This window comes from Polypterus senegalus, chromosome 1 (assembly GCF_016835505.1).
Source record: "Polypterus senegalus isolate Bchr_013 chromosome 1, ASM1683550v1, whole genome shotgun sequence".
Classification (NCBI taxonomy): domain Eukaryota; kingdom Metazoa; phylum Chordata; class Cladistia; order Polypteriformes; family Polypteridae; genus Polypterus; species Polypterus senegalus.
In genome coordinates this window covers 27,087,230-27,103,661 of record NC_053154.1, presented here as the reverse complement: position 1 = coordinate 27,103,661, position 16,432 = coordinate 27,087,230, and the positions used below count along the sequence as shown (strand labels likewise).

The window sequence follows — 16,432 nt, the reverse complement described above, 5'->3', positions numbered from 1 at the left end:
TGATGTCATCTGGCCGGAACCGGAAGTGACTTCAGTCTCGGGGACAGAACCAGAAGTGTCGTTGAATCAGGCAGGTTTTCCCATATTGGGCCTGTAGAGATAACAGAGGTAGGTTTAGTGCACCCTGCCACCTCCTGGCCTGGCGGGTAATTACCTCCACTTGGTCCACTCAGCTCACTCCTAGTCGCACGTGTGTGACAATTATTATTATTATTATTATTATTATTATTATTATTATTATTATTATTATTATTATTATTATTATAAGAAGTGCAGTGTCTGCTTCAGTTCATGAGTGAAAGTGACTCCATGCACTCTGAAGCTGCTGACCTTTTCCACTTTATCAGATCCCATGCAGAGTAGAGGAACAATTGCATCCTGCTTCCTGAAGTCTGTGACAAGCTTTTTGGTTTTGCTGATGTTAAGAGAGTTGTTGTCAAGTTACCATTTTGTCAGAAAGCAAATCTTTTTTCTGCATCTCATCTCTTCATTGTTGGTAATCAGGCCTATGATGGCAGTGCCATCAGCATTTTAACAATTGAGTGAAAGCCACGTTTGGCCATAAAGTCAGAGGTGAACAAAGAGTACAGAAGGGAGTTCTGTAACTATGACTCCTTGTTTCTCATTAAGGGGTGAATCCCTGGGGCTGGTTTATGTGGCATGCACAACTTCAAGCCCTTCTGTTCATTTTTGCTGAAGACACCCATTGGTTTAGTCTTTATCATAAGGCGGTAATTTCCTGACCAAAATATGGCCCACAAATGTGTGCTCTTCAAGCCTAGAGGGACAAAAATAGGAGGAACCCCAAAAAATGTTAATGACTTGCATAATTAGACATCAAGATGAGTCGAATTGTGTATCATATGTAATGGTTTCCTCATACTGGTGAGTCAGCAGGCACCAGACAAAAGAAAATGGAAGTGATTTCAAAGCATTCATTAGTAATTCTGATGAACACAATACTAATCATAACAAGAAGGGTTAGACCGCCGTCGTTGACCTTTCTATTTATTTTGTGAACTATTTTTCTATGCTTCCATTTTTGTATCCACTTGTTTCAAACCCCAGAACTGCACAGCAGCCTATCAAGCGTACACTCATTCTTTGCACCCACACTCACTCATAAAAGGGCCAAGTTAATGTTGCTGATCACCCTAACTTGAACATCTTTGGGATGTTGGAAAAAAACAGCAGTATGTGGAGAAATACACTCGATATAAAGTATACAATGAGTGCACTCGGAAGCTGGAACTGTAAATCAGCTATCTAGTGAACCACCACGGCATCCTATGGGAATGCTTACTAAATAAATCAAATCAAATCAAAATCTTTATTGTCATTGTAGCAATGAGACATTGTACAATGAAATTTAGGTGCAATTTTCCAGTGCCTAAAATAAAGTAAAAACAAAACACAATTACTCAAGTTAAAACTAAAATAAAAATGGAATAAAATAAGTACCAAAATAGTTCCTAACAGCAGAACAATGTTTTCCACTCATACATATGTCATAACTTAGAGCTGTATTGTAAACATGAGAGTGTATTGCATTGTAAACAAGAAGGTGCACTCGTCAGATTGATCACTTAGCAGCATTCATCATGGTGATGGCTGAAGGATAGAAACTGTTTCTCAGTCTATTTGTCTTAGTCTTTATGGATCTGAAACGTCTGCCTGAAGGCAAGCGTTCAAACAATGCATGTCATGGGTGTAATGAGTCCTGAAGAATTTTCTTGACGTTCCTGAGACATCAAGAACTATATAGTTCTTCTAGTGAGGGGAGAGGACAGATGACTATCTGCTGGGCAACCTTAATAACCCTGTGGAGCTCTTTCATCTGTGTTACTGTGCAGCTGTAGAACCACACACAGACACAGTAGACCAGGATGCTCTCTACTGTGCAGCGGTAAAAAAACATCAGCAGTTTCTCAGGGATGTTGTTCTTCCTGAGCACCTTTAGGAAGTAGGGTCTCTTTTGGGCCTTCTTCACTACCTCAGCAGTGTGTGTTCCCCAGGTCAAGTCCTCCCTAATGGTGACTCCCAAGAAGCAGAAGCCTGAGACCCTCTCCAGACAGTCCCCGTTGATGATGAATGGCTGGATGTTGTCTGCCTTCTTCCTGAAGTCCACAATGAGCTCCTTGGTCTTGGCTATATTTATGAGCAAGTTGTTATTCCTACACCACGTTGTCAGCCACTCCACCTCATCCCTGTAGGCTGACTCATCCCCCCAGAGATGAGCCCTACTACTGTGGTATCATCAGCAAAGTTAACAATGGTGTTACTGTGGTGGGCAGGAATGCAATCATGGGTGTAGAGGGTATAGAGCAGGGAGCTCAGCACACAGACCTGTGGGGAGCCAGTGCTGAGGCTGATGGGTGTGGAGAAGTAGGGGCCCACTCTAACCCTCTGAATGTGATTACTCAGGAAGTCCTTGATCCAAAGGCAGGTGGAGTGTGGAAGTCCTATGTCTGACAGTTTGGTCACCAGTCTGTGGGGTAAGATGGTATTAAAGGCAGAGCTGAAGTCTATGAAGAGCAACCATGCGTAGCTCTCCTGTTGCTCCAGATGGGACAGAACAGCATGGAGAACAGTGGCCACAGCGTCCTCCGTAGACCTGTTTGCTCTGTAGGCAAACTGGTGCGGATCAAGCATGGGAGGAATGAATGACATGGCCTGTAGTCATTAAGACTGGTGAGGGTCTGTTTCTTGGCCACAGGCACTATGACAGAGGATTTCAGGCAGGATGGCGCAGTGGACTGAGGCAGAGACTGGTTGAATATCCTGGTGAAGACCCCAGCCAGTTTGTCTGCACAGTCTTTCAGCATGTGTCCTGAGATGGTGTCAGGTCCAGCTGCCTTCCGTGGGTTGACAACCCGCAGCGTGCATCACACCTCTTGCTCCCCTACTGTGAAGATGGGGCTGTTCTTGGTATCTGGATGGGGTCTGGTTGTCTCTGGTCGATTCACTTCAAACCAAGCAAAGTAGTGGTTCAGTTCTTCAGCCAGTGATAAACTACCTCCCACAGCTCCGGGACTGGTCCTGTAGTTGGTCATATGCCGGACACCCATCCACACTTGCCTGCCGTTGTTGCTATCCAGGTGTTCCTCGATCATCTTTTTATAGTCTAACGGCCTCTCAGATGCCCTTCTTTAGGCTGGCAGAGGCTGTGCTGTATCCTTGTCACCAGACCTGAAGGCAGTGTTCCTCTCTTTCAGCAGCCTCTGGACTTCCCTGGTCATCCAGGGCTTCTGATTGGGGTAGACCCAAATACGTTTATCCACTGTGACAATGTCTGTGCAGTTCTTAATATAACACAGTACGCTGTCACTAAACACTTCAAGATCTGGGTGTTCAAAGATGTCCCATTTGGTCCTACTGAAACAGTCCTGTAGCTGCTGAGAGGCCCCATCTGGGCAAGTTTTAACTGTCCTTGTGCTGTTAGGGGCAGTTTTCTTAAGTGGAATGTATGCCGAAATTAATAACAGTGACGTGATGTCAGAGTGGCCCAGGTGTGGTAGTGGTGTAGTCCTGTAGCCCTGTTTAATGTTTGTGTAGACTTTATCCAATGCGTTAGCTCCTCTGGTGGCATACTTGACGTGCTGATGGAATTTAAGGAGCACAGGTTTTAAATCCACATGGTTAAAGTCCCCAGCAGCGATATACACAGCATCAGGGTGCTTGGTCAGCTGACTGCTATTACTGCAGTGTAAAAGTTCGATAGCCGAGTTTGCATTAGCGTCTGGTGCTATGTAAACAGCGGTAATCAAGACCACAGTAAACTCTCTAGAGAGATATATGGGTCTGCATCTAACAGTCACATACTCCAGGTTCGGAGTAATCCACCCTTCCAATATAACTCTCTTATTTATTGAGTCCTTCTTTATTTTTGTTTTCTTTTTTTTCTTAAGTGTCCCTACCTGAAGTGAATTGGCAATTTTTCCAGAATATGCAAAAAGGATACCCATATGTGCTGTACTAGGAACTGCCACACTTTCTTCAGACCAGTCGTCTTAGCCTATTTATTTTTTTGTTCCTTTAATTTGTAAGTGCTTCCTACCATCACTGAGCTTCTTTCTTCCTAGCAGGATTACATGACTGAGACAAAGATGGATGGGTGTTGCTCCCACTTGGTGGTCTCCATCCATCACTGCTTCCCATAAACTGTACTTCTTAAAGGCACAGACTCCTCTTGTTTCTTGACATGTTGTTGCTCCCCTTCAAGTTCCTACATCTCAACTCCTCAGATTTATGTTGGATGTCACATCTTATTGTGAGTATTTTGTTACATGTAAAACCAGAAAAATGTTAAGTAAGTTTTCAAATAGCCAAATACCCTAAACAAATACCCTTAAAAAATAAACTGGATAACTGGGAGTGTTAAATATAAAGAAACACATTCTTGCCAGCCCTCAGATAGCTGCATCTTAAGAGAATTGGCAACATTTTCTGCAGTTTTCTCTGTTGACTCTGATTCAGCCACGGACTTCCTGCCTCTAACCCTGTCGACGAACATCAAAAGAAGGAAAAAAAAAGAGACCTCTATATTTGACTTCTGAAGTGGATTTGATTACAAATCAGCACATTTAGTAATTCACGCTTCAGCAATTTCTTTTAACCCATTCTCAGATTATTTTCGTCTCTTTGACACTCTGTTACTTGATGATAGCCATGAGGAGGCTGGAAGTCATGATAAAAGGCGGATTTTAACTGCACACTTGTGGCTTATTGTCTCAGGGCCAGTTATCTAGGTCAACAGTCTTCTGAAAATGGCATTCTAAACCCTGATTAATATGCCGCACTATACAAAACATGATAACGCTTCAGAACAGCAAGTCCATTGTGATTTCTTTCCCTTAATTTATCATTCCAAAATGCTTTATTATGTTATTATTATCATATCCCTTTATATCCTTTCAGAAATTAAATAAAGTGTCACGAAACTGGTGCAGATGATTCAAAATACAGCAGCATGTCTTGGTGTTCAACCAGCCTAGATGGGCAGATGTCACTCCTTTTCTCAGATCAGTCCATTGGCTTCTGGTAGTTGTACATGTTAAGTTCAAGCTCTTGATGCCTCCTTACAGAGCGGTCAATGGGACAACACCTACAGTATATACACTCACCGGCCACTTTATTAGGTACACCATGCAAGTACCGGGCTGGATACCCCTTTGCCTTCAGAAGTGCTGTATTTTTCATGCATAGATTCAACAAGGTGCTGGAAACATTTCTCAGGGATGTTGGTCCATATTGCCAGTTTCTGCAGATTTGTCAACTGCACTTCCATGATGCTAGTGAGTTTCACCAAAGGGGCTCTATTGTATTGAGACCTGGTGACTGCAGGCCATTTGAGTACAGTGAACCCATTGTTATATTCAAGAAACCAGTTTGAGATGATCTGAGCTTTGTGAGGTGGTGTGCTCATAAAGGAATGGTCATGGGCAGCAACAATACTCAGGTAGGCTGATACCAACTCAGTGTTAAGCAGCCCAACTTGTGAGAAGAAAATATCCCCCAAACCATTACACAATCGGCAACCTCCCCAGCCTGCACTACACGCCAGTCACTTCATGTTGTGAAGAGGGGGGCTGAACGCACCCCAAAGAGAAGCGGTTGCTTCTCCGAAACCCCCTCTTAAATGGTGATACAATGGGAAACAAATACAGATTTTTTTACCTCCTATTTACTCGATCAGCTGCTGGCTTGCTGCTGCTTCCGTGCCACGTGATCTGCATCTACAGATCTATATGTATATATATATATATATATATATATATATATATATATATATATATATATATATATATATATATATATATATATATATATATATATATATATACATACAAGGTGGTGCAGGGAAATTGGAAATTTTGTAACTAGGTGTTGGTGACCCTGGGGCGTTGGCAGTTGTTTGGGATCAATGCAAACTTGATTAGAACCCCTTGCCATTAGTTATAATGGAGGAGTGGAGTGGTGCACAATGAGCATTTACTATGAAAGCCTTTTATAAGAATAGTGACAGTGTGACTGCTGTGCAAGGGGAATTTTGCCATCATTACCAGTAAGGAGGTCATGATCGTGTCCCATCTGTTCATGTGATTGCAACATGGATGTGTAATTTCGAAGAAACAGGTTCAGCTTTAAAAAAGAAGTCCCCAGGTGGAGCCATTTCTCATACTGCCTAAAAATTAATGGAAACTATTCGACGATTGTTTGGAAGGCACGTCATTTCATGCAATGGTGACATTCACTGTATGTGATTTATGTCTGTGGGGACATCTTAAAACCAAGTGTATCGCACCTGCTCTGCAATCATTGCTGAACTAAAAAGAAGGATTGAAGAGGAAATGGCTGGCATTCCTCTTGACATGTTACGTCAAGCAATGCAGAATTTCCTCAACTGGCTGTCAGAATGTGAACAGAGAAATCAACAGTATCTTCATGTTTTCTTCAAAACAAAAAATGAATATTGATTGCCATCATTAATTGCATATTCTGTACAATACATCCATCCATTTTCTAACCCTCTGAATCCGAACACAGAGTCACGGGGGTCTGCTGGAGCCAATCCCAGCCAACACAGGGCACAAGACAGGAACCAATCCCAGGTAGGGTGCCAACCCAACGCAGGACACACACAGACACCAAGGCCAATTTAGAATCGCTAATCCACCTAACCTGCATATCTTTGGATTGTGAGAGGAAACCAGAGCCCCGGGAGGAAACCCATGCAGACACGGGGAGAACATGCAAACTCCAAACAGGGAGGACCCGGGAAGCGAACCCGGGTCTCCTAACTGCGAGTCAGCAGCACTACCACTGCGCCACCGTGCCGCCCCCTGTACAATAGGAGTGGCATGGTGGCACAGTGAGTAGCATTGCTGCCTCGTGGTTAGGAGACCCGGGTTTGCTTCCTGGGTCGTCTCTGCGTGGAGTTTGCATGTTCTCCTCGTGTCTGCATGGGTTTCCTCTGGGGGCTCCTGTTTCCTCCCACAATCCAAAGATATGCAGGTTAGGTGGATTAGCGATTCTAAATTGGCCTTGGTGTCTGTGTGTGTCCTGCAGTAGGTTGGCACCCTGACCCATGCAAGTCAGGTGTATTTGCGATCCTAAATTGTGTGTAGTGTGTTTGCTTGGTGTGTGGGTGTGTGTGTGTGTGTGTGCGTCGTGATGTGGGCTGACGCCCTGCCTGGGGTTTGTTTCCTGCCTTGCACCCTGTGCTGGCTGGGATTGGCTCCAGCAGACCCCCGTCACCCTGTAGTTAGGATATAGCAGGTTGGATAATGGATGGATGTATTTTATAATGTATTTACTCGTGTACTGAACGTTAAATGAAAATTTCCCATTTCCCTGCGCCATCTTAAATATATATACTACATATATATTGTGAGGTTTCTAAACTCTTTTGGGACTTCCTCCAATGGGACGACACGCCGAAGAGCAACCTGAAGCACGATCTGTGGAAGACAGCTTATCCGTCGCCGAGACAACTGCAGGCTCCCAGCGCTGCGGCAGCTCTCCGCAAAGCAAATCCTAGCTGACCGCGGTCACGCTGTAAGCACCGTTGTCGATGGGTGATGCAAGGAACATTTTAAATGAAGGGAACAGTATTACTTGGCCACTGACAAGTAATACTGTTATTATTACTTGCTGTGTCTGTGTATAGGAGTGTGATAGATCACGCTGCAATAAATAACCATGCTGTTTGTGTTTCAAGCTGAATAAAAGCTGGTTTTGCTAAAATACTGAGACTCAGCCTCGTGTTTTGGGGTACAAGACAGGGACTCACATATCACTATATACTGTATATATATATATATATATATTGTGATAGATGGCCGGCTGTTTGTCCCGGCCAATACCCACACACCGCCAGGTGGAGCCCTCCCTGTAGCATGGAGGTGCCCCGAATGCCAGCAGGGAATTATGGACGTTGGAGTTTTCCTTTACAGCCCTGCTGGATACCATGGGGGCCGCTAGAAGGCGCTGCAGGGAGGAACAGTAACTATTTTCCCTATGCCCCGGAAGTACGTCCAAGTCACATGGACAAGGGGAATGATGTGCTTCCGGGGTAAAGAGAGGGTGAAACACTTCCAGGACAAGGACTATAAAAGACTGAGAGAGACACCAGAGCATTGAGCTGAGCTGGGTGGAAGGGTGGCAACAGGTCTGGGAGTGTGGAGGATTGTTTATTGTGATTATTGTGATTTATTTAATGAGTATTGTGGTGGAGAGGGTGCTTTTAGCACTGTGCATTATTAATAAAGTCAATATTTGGACTTTTATTTGGTGTCTGACGTTTGATTGGAGGGTTCAACTGAGCGATAGCGCCCCCAAACTGTCACAATATATATATATATATATATATATATATATATATAGATAGATATATATGTATACATTAAATATACTTAGAAATAAATACACTTATTTTGCAAAGGCTGAGTCACTCATATAAGCCCATTTAAAATCACTCATTAATACACCTAACAGCTCCAGAGTTCTGGTTCAAATACTTACCCAGTCCCTATTGGGACTCTATATAATGTTTGTGTTCACACAGGTTGTCTGCAAATATGATGGTTTTCCTTCCAAATCCCACCAACACATTTGTTAAATTAAGTAACTGTAATATTACCTTTTCCGTTGACTCCTTTATTTATGTTGAAAAGAAACTCAGGATACAAAACAAACTTGATATACCTTTTTTTTTTTTTTACAATTGACTCATAGGCATGTTAAAGCAGCATCATAGAGTTAAGTGGAGGTGGAAATTGAACCATCAATCTTGGGCTTAAAATCCAAGCTATGGCAACACATTTTAAATTGACCCCACATGAATGTGTGTCGTTTTTTGTGTGAATCTGCTCTTTAATGGAGTCCTGTCCAGGGTTGGTTGCTGCCTTGTGCCTTATGCTATCTGAATATGATTCGGTACTACAGCCCATCATAATGGGATATGTGAGGGCATTTGCAATGCTACAATAATAATTAATAAAAGCTAGTAATGGATACATAAATCAAGGATTAATGTGTGCTAAATTTAATATTACTTTCACATGGACCTCACACCAAATAACATACAAAGAGACTTAAGGAAAAAAACCACTACACAGCTCTCTGTCTCTTACAAGAGCAACGTCTGTAGATTCTTTCAAACATATGGCCTGCTGTTAACAAGGGTCAAGTTTCCACACACTGGCGGACTAGAGGTTGTGTCAAATGGCATAGCACCAGTGGAACAAAAATAGAAAGTGGGTGTGTGAGCAAGGGATTTATTTAGAAAATCAGGCACGGCTGTTTCTTTCTGTTCTAGTGACCTCCCATATAAGGGTCATTTAAGTGTTGCAAGTCCCGAAAAGCCATATGCTGATCTAGCTATTCGGCTTAATTATTTTTATTAATTATTGCATGCATTTCCATCAATGCCTAGTATAATTTTAACAGAGCATAAATAAAAGACACATTTTTGCTAATATTGTTAAAGCCACAACCAGTAGGAGTCAGTATAATATGAAATCTCCACGCAACACATTTTAAGTTGACCCACAGTATAAAGGGAAAGTCAGATATTATGTCGTTTGATTTCTGCTTCAGAATTCAGTGCAGGCAATGCATAATTTTGAACAACAATGTTTAGTAATATAAGCTGAAATATTTTCTGAGACATCATACGTAAAGGCCAATTACGTCACATTACATAATTTTACATCAATTTTCTACTTCAGACTTGATGTATGTAATCTTAGCAAGTCAGAGACAGTTGTGGCACCGTCCTGACAATCATGTAGCCTGATATTTTCAGTCCAAACCTTCTGGACTTGCCTTGAGTTTAGTTTTAAGTCATAGAGGGTGGGCTTGTGTGCATGTGAGAGCTCACAACCAATGAACGTCGCCACAACATGGGAGGCAACTGAAGGACCCAAAAAGGGATAATTCCATGCCGGACCAGGGCGTGGTGGAGTGCACTGATCCTTCCTCTTTTTCATCTCCAGACCAACCATGGGAAATTCCTTTTGGACATGATGACATCACTTCCGGCTCTGACCCCAATGACATCATTTCCGGTTCCTGCCAGAATTACGTCATTTCCCCTTCCCGACTTTAAAACCACTTTGTTTGTCTGTTTCATCCGTTCTGTTTTGGATTGATGCCTGTCAAGACCTTTTCATTTGTTGTACCAAACCCTCATCTTTGTCTGCCTATTTAAAGTATATGGGCGGCTGCCCCCAAACCTTTTCTTGTGTTGTGTGAATCCTTTTGCAACGTTCAAACAGAAGTACAATACATAATTCAAATGCAGGGAATAAGGAACTCCAGTATTCCGGGCCTTGTCTATATGGTGTCTTGTCTTTTATGTACCGTGACAGATTTGAAACAAGAAGAAAAAGGTCCAAGATTGTAAATGAACAAACTGCACCTGTAAAACATTTGTAAGGCACTAGAGCGGTCAGACAGTATGCTACTGGCTGTTAGAAAAGGGGACGAACTCAAAGTACTTTGGAAATGTGAACTGTCCTGGAAAATCATCATGAAAGTATCTAACTTGTCACCCCCTATGATTTTTACTTATGTAGTCCTGACATCCTCAAGACACCCTCAGGACTATCCTCAGGTGGTCTCAGGTGATGAGATCAGAAACAACGTTAATCAAGTCTGACATTTCCTTCTGACTAGAAGTTGTTTAATGTGAGAACGTCAAGGGATTCCATTAAATGTGTTTACTTTTTTAATATATGAGTACATTTCAAAATGTGTTCTTCATTCAAATAATATCTTTCGATAAAGGGCAAGATGTGACCTGAGTTGCCTCGAAAGCTTGCATATTGTAATCTTTTTAGTTAGCCAATAAAAGGTGTCATTTTGCTTGGCTTTTCTCTACATTCATAATGGCTAACGCGGTACAACACCCTCGTACTAATGGTAGACTCATACAGTTTGAAATCCAGAGTGGCAAGGGCTACCTGGAGATCCTGTGATGAAACAGTGAGCCTCAAAGATCTCTTTCAAGCATCTTGAGTTCTGCTTTCAGATTGAACTTGTTGGGGTGGCCTGGCCTGGACAAGTTATCAGTTGTTTGAAATCTTCTCCAGACAGTGGAATGGTTGATTTTCAGTTGTTTCAGAGATCTTTCTAAACTCCTTCCCAGACTCACAGGCATCTATAACCTTCTCTTTAAAGGCCTCAGAGAACTCTTTCAACCTTGGCATGGTGATAACACACACTACAATAACAAAGAGCAAACCAAACTAAATGTCTGAGGTTTAAATAAGAAAGCTTCAGACAAGGTTATCTCTAAAGATCCTTTAATCATTTGCCCCAATTTTAATTTAAGGTATATATTTGAGTCAAGGATAAATGTAGGGGTGGACCTATTATTTCTACATGTGAAATTTGCATTTACTGTATCTGTAGATACTGTTTAACTAAAATAAAAATCTTGATATGTCCACATATATGAAAAAAAGAAAAACATTTCATGGGGTGCATTCATTTTTTCAATTTACTGTGTAATAATAATTATATATATATATATATATACACACACGAAGCACTGTATTAGATAGATAGATAGATAGATAGATAGATAGATAGATAGATAGATAGATAGACCATGAGTAAGTCACTTCACCTGCCTGTACTCCTTTTGGAAAAAAAGAAAAACTAATATGCCGTCGTTTTTTCTTAAATGTTGTACGTCGCCATTGATACAGGCGTTAGAAATAACAAGTAATAATAATAAACAATAACAGAATCAGCTTTGGGACGAATAATGTTGTTCATAGTGGTCACTTAATCCAATTACTAGGTTATTTTCATATGACAGAATTACACAATTATCGGAGCTGGTCACAATATGTTCAATAAAACCAAATCACTTTGACGGCAGACTCGGTTATTCAGGGGGGCTGACGGTTGGGGGTAGCAGGGAGGGTTTCTCATTCAGTTTTGGCGGAGCTCGTAAAGCCGAGATCGCGGGGGGGCTGTCTGTCTGTGAAGCAAGCTGCACTACAGCCGCTCCGAGTGACGCAACCGAATGCGCCTGACGGACCGAATGACCTCCTATTCTTCATTTCAGTTATTTTCAGCTAAACGCACAACGTCAACGCATCCCCACAAGCGCTGCATGTTCCCTAAAGCCCGTTACCTACTCCAAAGCTGTGAATCATTTAAACTTTTTGAAAAACAATCCTTAGAACTCAGATTATCACAGTGCAGGAGTTAAACTATAAAGTCATTTTACTTTATCTACAGTCGAACACACACACTGTGTAAAGCTACCTTTCCCCAAAAGCTACAATATGCACTTACACGGATACGCGTCCTTATCAATGTTTGCAATCAGAAACGAAAGGAAAATCGAGGTAAGACAGCAAAGGCATACAAAAAGTCAAACGTAAGGCAACTGCATCTGAAAGCTTATCCAAAAGTTTGTCCGGATCTGAAATTAATTAAGAAAACCAAAGAAGTGAGGTTAAAAAAAAAGTGGAAATGCAGAAAAAAAGGGAGCGGACGGCAGCTGAGACTGGGGATTGTATAATTAAAAGCAGGCTTTGCTCTGTTTGTGCTGTGTGCGCGTACACGGACGAGGACGAGCAAGAGCGCGGGCGCGCGCGGGCGCACAGACGCGCACATACACACACACACACATTTATCAAACACAGACACCGTCTCAGACAAGGCTGGACTGAAAGAAAAGAGGCTGGAGAAAGAGAGCCGTTAGAAATGTGGGGAGAGAAAGTACTTTTCAGAGCCGTTTGAAAACACAGAAATGGAGTTACAAGGACTGTAAAGGAGACCAAGAGAAAAAGAGGAGGAAAGTGGGAAACAGAGAAGAAAAAAGAGGGACTGAGAGAGGGAAGACAGCAGCTGAGAATGTAGCACACCAGAACGAAATAGCCATGGTAAGTGAAATCTAGAAGTTGTTCATCTATCTATCTATCTATCTATCTATCTATCTATCTATCTATCTATCTATCTATCTATCTATCTATCTATCTATCTATCTATCTATCTATCTATCTATCTATCTATCTAATGACTTTATCCAGTTGTACTATTTGTGGACTCCCTCAGAGTCGTGAGACACTTGCTGTTTTCTCTGCTTACTGTAACTCTTTGGGACTCTTTGAACTGCCCGTCACCTACTGTACATGCACGTTAGTTAGTCACCAATGTTGTAACTGTCTACTTTGGTTTAGCGTGCTGCTTTTGCTCTTTGAGTTCTGCAAAAAAGGGCCTCAGTTTTGAGAGTAAGTGGGTGTAACCATTGGCAACAACTGCCAAAGAGTAGCCAGTTTTGGGGTGTGTGGCCTGGGTGATGCTAATTTTCCGTGGATAACAAGCTGTAGTTTGAAGTTATTGAACGGAGAGAGGGGGAGCCGAGGGTAGAGACGGAGGGCTCTGACAAGCCGTGCAGAGACAGAGAAGACAGTTTCTTTCATTTGAATGGCTTCAAGAAACAGTTTCCTTTTCATTAAAGGAAAACAAAGCCTTGCCTGCTCAATTTGGCAAAATTTCTTTTGAAGCAGGCTTCAGACAACTGAGCTAAATAGAAATACTTAGTTCATAATTGTTTTTTGCCTAATTCTTTATAATGTGTGCTATTTTTGTATAATTTGTTCACAAGAAGCAGGGAAGTTGACTTTAAGAGAGTGGAGGTTTATTCATAAATGAGCTTGAACTTACCAAAAATATCATCTCTGCATCTTCACAGCCTGCTTTATGTATTCTGGGGTGAGCGATAAACAAAGTTTTAGTAGCTTTAAGACTAAAGAAGGACCCAAACCTACATGAATCACTACAACATCGCCGGACACAATCATACACTCATCATCAGTAATCTACCTAAACTGTACCCATCTGAGATGTAGGAGGAAACAAAACACGTAGAATAATTGCAAAGTACAGAAAATGAGTGCTGGCCATATTGTGGGTGGAGGTTTTTCTGTTTTTTTAGTAACTTTGTCACTAAATGCAATGGCTTTCCTTCCACATCCCAAAGTTGAATGTTAGGTTGATTGGCATCTCAAAATTAGCCATTGACAAGTTAGTATAAGTGTGTCCTGCTATGGATTGGTGCCTCATCCAGAGCTGCTTCCTGCCTTATGGTCCATATCCAAACCCTGCTGCTGTGATTAAATAAGATGCTTAATTAAATTAATGAGTTGATTTACTTTAATGATTGTCTGTCTGTCCTCTCCTTTTTCTGTACTGGATAATTCCAATCAAGAATCAGATAGTGTCATATCTTATACTAGTAACATATTGGGAACAGCCAGTTCTGGTTTATATTCCAGATACCAATCTATTGTAATGTACATTTATTAACAGACTCATATTAATTCACAGATAGATAGATAGATAGATAGATAGATAGATAGATAGATAGATAGATAGATAATGAATGCTTTATTTATCCCAAAGGAAATTTTAGCTTTTTGCAGAAGCTTAAGAAATACAGAGATATTATTACAAAAGAAAAATCCTTCCCCCCACACTCCTTAAACACACACAAGAATTGCACAAAACAAGAAAAGAAAACAATGACTTTAATTCAACTCAATTTCATTTTATGGTCCCAAGAGGAAAATTTGTTTTGTTGGCATGTTTTACAGAGACCACAGTGTAACATTAAAAGAAATAAATAAAGGACACAGCCATTAAACATAAACTCAGTATGTGTAAATAGAATATAGCAGCGAGTATAATGCTTATGGTGAAAAATTAGATCTGTATATTAGATATAACAGTTAAACCACCAATAAAAACATGACTAAACCTTGATGTAAATTATAGCAGTTCATCCCATAATTTAAGACTGTGGATATAAAGTTGACCTTGTTTAGCAGACGATTAAAAGACTTTTTAAAAGACTATTTGAACTGGCTGCTTTTAATCCTTGGAACCGTTCAACTTGGGACCTGATAGCAACAACTGAAATTGAGAATACAGAGGGTGAGTCCTGTATATATATTTTTTTCCTCCATTTTATAGTTTGATTTATTCTATTTTTGTTGCTGACTCAATACAAGATTTATTAAAGAGTGACATAATGGCAGGACTCACATTAAAATATCCCAGCTTCCTTAGACAGTGGAGGTGCTGCTGTCCCTTTTTTGCAGATGGTTTCTGTACTTTTATTAAGAGTAATTTCTGAGTCTATGATTGTCCCCTGATATTTATAATTATCAGAATTCTCCAATGCTTTGTCTTTAATGAATATTTCTTGTGGGCGAATGGTGTTTCTTCTCAAACAGATTATTAGTTCCTTAGTTTTTGTAACATTTAAGTAGAGAAAAGACTGATCACACCAGATGACAAAAGCATCTGTCGATAATGATAAGAGAGCAGTCACAGTGTTGTGTTATAAATGTGTATTGGCAAAGGTATGAAGGAGCACCAGAATGTCACAATTCTGCTGAATAATTTGTTGCCCAAAAGTATTTAGATTTAAAGAACACAAAAATAAGTGTATCTGGAAAAATTGTCATGGGTGCAAAGAGAACCTCAAGACTCCACATAGTGGCAAAAGTATTGTAGTGAGTCTGTGTGTGAATATGTGAGGTAGAAGTGCTATCTTTCTATCTATCTATCTATCTATCTATCTATCTATCTATCTATCTATCTATCTATCTATCTATCTATCTATCTATCTATCTATCTATCATATAGTGCCTTTCATATCTATCTATCTATCTATCTATCTATCTATCTATCTATCTATCTATCTATCTATCTATCTATCTATCTATCTATCCCACTTAGCACCTCACATACATATCCACTGTGTCTATAGCTGGGATGAATAGCTAGTGACAGGTATAAGAAATATTCAGTGTTGGGATCACAGCATTACTTCCTCTCAGAACTTTGATTTTTCGTGATTTTCTTGCTAGAATGTCATCTTTTGCTGTTTTTTGGGGAGCTTCCATCCATTATCTACTGAAGAGTCTAAATCAATGTGGTGTGGTGAATTTGGGTGCATGTTAGCTTTCAAATGCTACATTCTCCATGATGTAGTTCAAAAAAAAATTTTTTTTTAAAGGGTTGGATCTTTGAATACCTCATTAAATAGTTTTTAGAATGTGTCTATTTTAACATACATGAAAGCTATAATTCTTTGAACATGATGAAAACTTTGTCAGCTATCCCTGTATTCTGGAATTGGGGTGCAACAGCAAAACAATAAAGTATGCATGATCCAGGCAGAGAATGAAGCAGAGCTGCTAAAACAGACAGTTAGAATTAGAGCAGCAGCAGGAGGATGATGATGAATAAGCAGATAATCTAAGCTCAGAACAATGTAGCTTTCTCTCTTTTGTCCAAACTTTGAAGTATTTTTCCTACTGCTGTCCAGGAGTGAGACTTTTTCTAAGGCACCAAGCTGTGAATGATCATTTAAACTGCATACATTTCCTTTATTAAA

At 40.7% G+C, this 16,432-nt stretch overlaps 1 protein-coding gene across 3 annotated transcripts in view; it reads left to right on the top strand.

The window, feature by feature from the left end:
* Nucleotides 1-12,636: 12,636 nt before the first annotated feature.
* The window catches only part of LOC120523575 (rho guanine nucleotide exchange factor 40-like), a 237,034-nt gene continuing 233,238 nt past the window's right edge, over nucleotides 12,637-16,432 (top strand). For all 3 annotated transcript variants that reach the window (XM_039745001.1, XM_039744994.1, XM_039744987.1), the window contains exon 1: nucleotides 12,637-12,908. In XM_039745001.1, coding sequence (XP_039600935.1) covers nucleotides 12,906-12,908 — 3 coding nt within the window. In that variant the 5' untranslated portion in view covers nucleotides 12,637-12,905. The remainder of the gene's footprint in view (nucleotides 12,909-16,432) is intronic.